We start from the raw sequence: 2,748 nt of genomic DNA on the forward strand, positions 1-2,748 counted from the left end.
AATTAATCTTATACTACATTTAATTAAGTAAGAAATGGTCTCACATCATTTAGTAATTTATTATCTTAATATAATTACAATTATGTTTAATATATTATCATTATTATTATTTTGAGTAAATTTATTGATATGAATAATTTAGTATCTTTATTAATTTATTAAAATTATAATAATATTAATTCCAAAATTCCGAATCTAATATATTTTTATAGGCACATTAACACTTTTTTATTCATCAAACTTCCAAACTTAAAAACTTAAAATATTTTAATAATCAAACAATCTTCTATTGGTTTTATTAATTACTAAAATTTTACCTTAAGCTATCATCAATGCATACATACATACATATATATATATATATATATATAACAGTGCAACACGCACACCAGTCCTCAAACGGTCTAAAAGGCTGCCACGTGGTACGTTAGAAGGGTTTGGTTTTCCCCCATAAATGGCGTGTCCTTACCTTCCGATTGACCCAAAATTCCTCCCACCGGAAGAAAAGAATCCAGAGAAGAAAGAGAACAGATCTGAGACAAAGAAAATATGGCGCTGGAATGGGTGGTTCTAGGTTACGCGGCAGCCGCAGAGGCGATCATGGTCGTCCTGCTTACCATGCCAGGACTTGACGGACTTCGTAAAGGATTGACAGCGGTCACTCGGAACCTCTTGAAGCCGTTCCTGTCGGTGGTGCCTTTCTGCATCTTCCTTCTGATGGATATCTACTGGAAGTACGAGACACGTCCCTCCTGCGAAGGCGATTCTTGTACTCCGACAGAGCACCTTCGTCACCAGAAGTCCATTATGAAGTCCCAGCGGAATGCTCTCTTGATTGCCGCCGCTCTCATTTTCTATTGGCTGCTTTACTCCATCACAGCTCTCGTAGTTAAGATCGAGAATCTGAACCAGCGAATTGATAGGCTCAAGAGCAAGGATTGATCCTTGTTCCTTTCCTGGTGTGATGTGAAAGTGTTCTTTCTCTTTTTTGGTTAGGTTTGTTGATTGTGTTATGGATATTTTGTTTTGTTAGATCTAGGTTTTGGTTTTACCAAAATTTACTAATACTTTTGTTTTTGGCGATGGAAATTGTGTTAGCTAATCGATATGATGATTTGAATTTCTTTTTCAATTAAATGGTACTCATTCTGATAATTACTGCTCTGGTTCAAATCCTTTGACAGGATAAGAATAAAGATTTTGTGTGATAGTAAATGGTCATCTGTATGAGTTGATCTGGTTCTAATAATTTCTAGTAACCTGACTTTTGACATTTTTTTGTTTAAACATGTTGATCTAAATTTCAAAATCCACACAAATCGTCTGGAATTTTTTTTTGTTGTTGCCAGAAATTGGATCGAACTCAGATGTCTATGGACTATGGAGTGTCGTCGGAGCTGCCCGCATATCCCCTGGTAATTTTCTCAACAACTTTCTAGATGGTAAATTATCTTCCATTCTCATCGTTCCAAGTTTATCAATCTTGTAGAGGAGAAGCTTAAAACTCGATGATTCTCAACTTGACTTCCATATTCAGGAATTATGAATTGGATATCTATTAGAATAATAATGTTACTTAAAAATAAGAATTAGAACTAGAATGTCCTTTTTATTCATTTTTTTTTGTAATATTTCCATTGAATTCTTGTTTATATTCAATTGAATTAGAACTTAAATCAAAATGGAACAATGACAGCTTGAAAAGGAATGAATACTCACTCTCTTTTTTCTTTCTTGATTAACTGTTATTTTTTTTTTTTAAATAAGTAAAATGAGGTTGAATATCCTATCTTTTCTTTTCAGTTTCTGTAACTCAATCATCCAAAAGGGTTAAAGTTTTAGTCGTTGGGAAATAGGGAAAACTACATTTGATATCTTGTTCTTGGGTTATTATTAAGACAGATTACTATTTAGTTCTTCAAATGTACAATTAAGTTTTTTAATTTTTTTTCGTTGTATTTTTATACTGAAATTTATAAGGTGATTTTTTAAAATAATAATATATTTTTTTAGAAATCATATGAACTTTTTACTTTGTGTTTTCCGTTTTTGTTTTTAATGAAGTTTAAAAGTTATAAAAGTGAGTCTTAATACATTTAATGAAAATCATACATTGGTCTGAATATATTGAACTTGTTTGATCATTTTATAACTTTGACATTAGATCCAGAAATTTTAGGCAACCTTACTTTTGCAAGAAGATGTTCTGCGATTTGGTAGTGGAACTATGAACTGAAGTATTCTAAGAAATTTTGTTTGTGCAAATACATATTTATTCCATTTTTTTTGGCTTTTCTTCATAGAAACAACGAACTAGTTTCCCTAAAGTGTGATTCAGCACTTCATTTGTTTATTCGATTTGGATGAACAATATTACCATATTTCAAGCTTGTCTCAAACTTCTCCCTCTAAGCCAAGAGTGACTAAATATTTTAGGATCACAATCCAAAGTGATTGATTTTGGAACACCATGTAAACACAGAATCTCTTGAAACAACAACTTTGCAGTGTGAGCCATGTTGTAATTTTATTAATAGGGGATTTCATGTGCCAGTTTGGAAAAGCTATCAGTGACTGCAAATACTAAGTCTACCCCTCGTAGTGTTGTAGGAAAGCTTTAACAAGAATTCCGTACTAAGATCTTCTTAAATACGTTTAGTTACAGGAAAGGGCACATACAACTATGTATTTTGTGCTGGCCTCTTTGATTTCTGGATAATAGGAAACTTCCTAATAGGATTTGTTGCA

General features: G+C 32.3%; 1 protein-coding gene across 2 annotated transcripts; it reads left to right on the top strand.

Moving 5' to 3' along the window:
- Positions 1-468: 468 nt before the first annotated feature.
- LOC148269213 (uncharacterized) lies at positions 469-1,735 on the top strand. 2 transcript variants are annotated; one of them, XR_015819042.1, is made up of 3 exons: positions 469-959; positions 1,350-1,415; positions 1,490-1,735. XR_015819042.1 is itself a non-coding variant. In XM_088219754.1 (2 exons), exon 1 carries the CDS (start codon positions 550-552, stop codon positions 940-942), a length of 393 nt encoding a protein of 130 aa, XP_088075880.1. In that variant the 5' UTR covers positions 469-549; the 3' UTR covers positions 943-959; positions 1,350-1,735. The 2 variants fall into 2 exon arrangements, 1 of the variants encoding a protein (XP_088075880.1); XM_088219754.1 differs by having other exon boundaries at positions 1,350-1,735.
- Positions 1,736-2,748: the final 1,013 nt, after the last annotated feature.

The sequence above is a fragment of the Carica papaya genome, chromosome 1, assembly GCF_054855325.1.
Source record: "Carica papaya isolate Zhongbai chromosome 1, ASM5485532v1, whole genome shotgun sequence".
In the NCBI taxonomy this organism is placed as follows: domain Eukaryota; kingdom Viridiplantae; phylum Streptophyta; class Magnoliopsida; order Brassicales; family Caricaceae; genus Carica; species Carica papaya.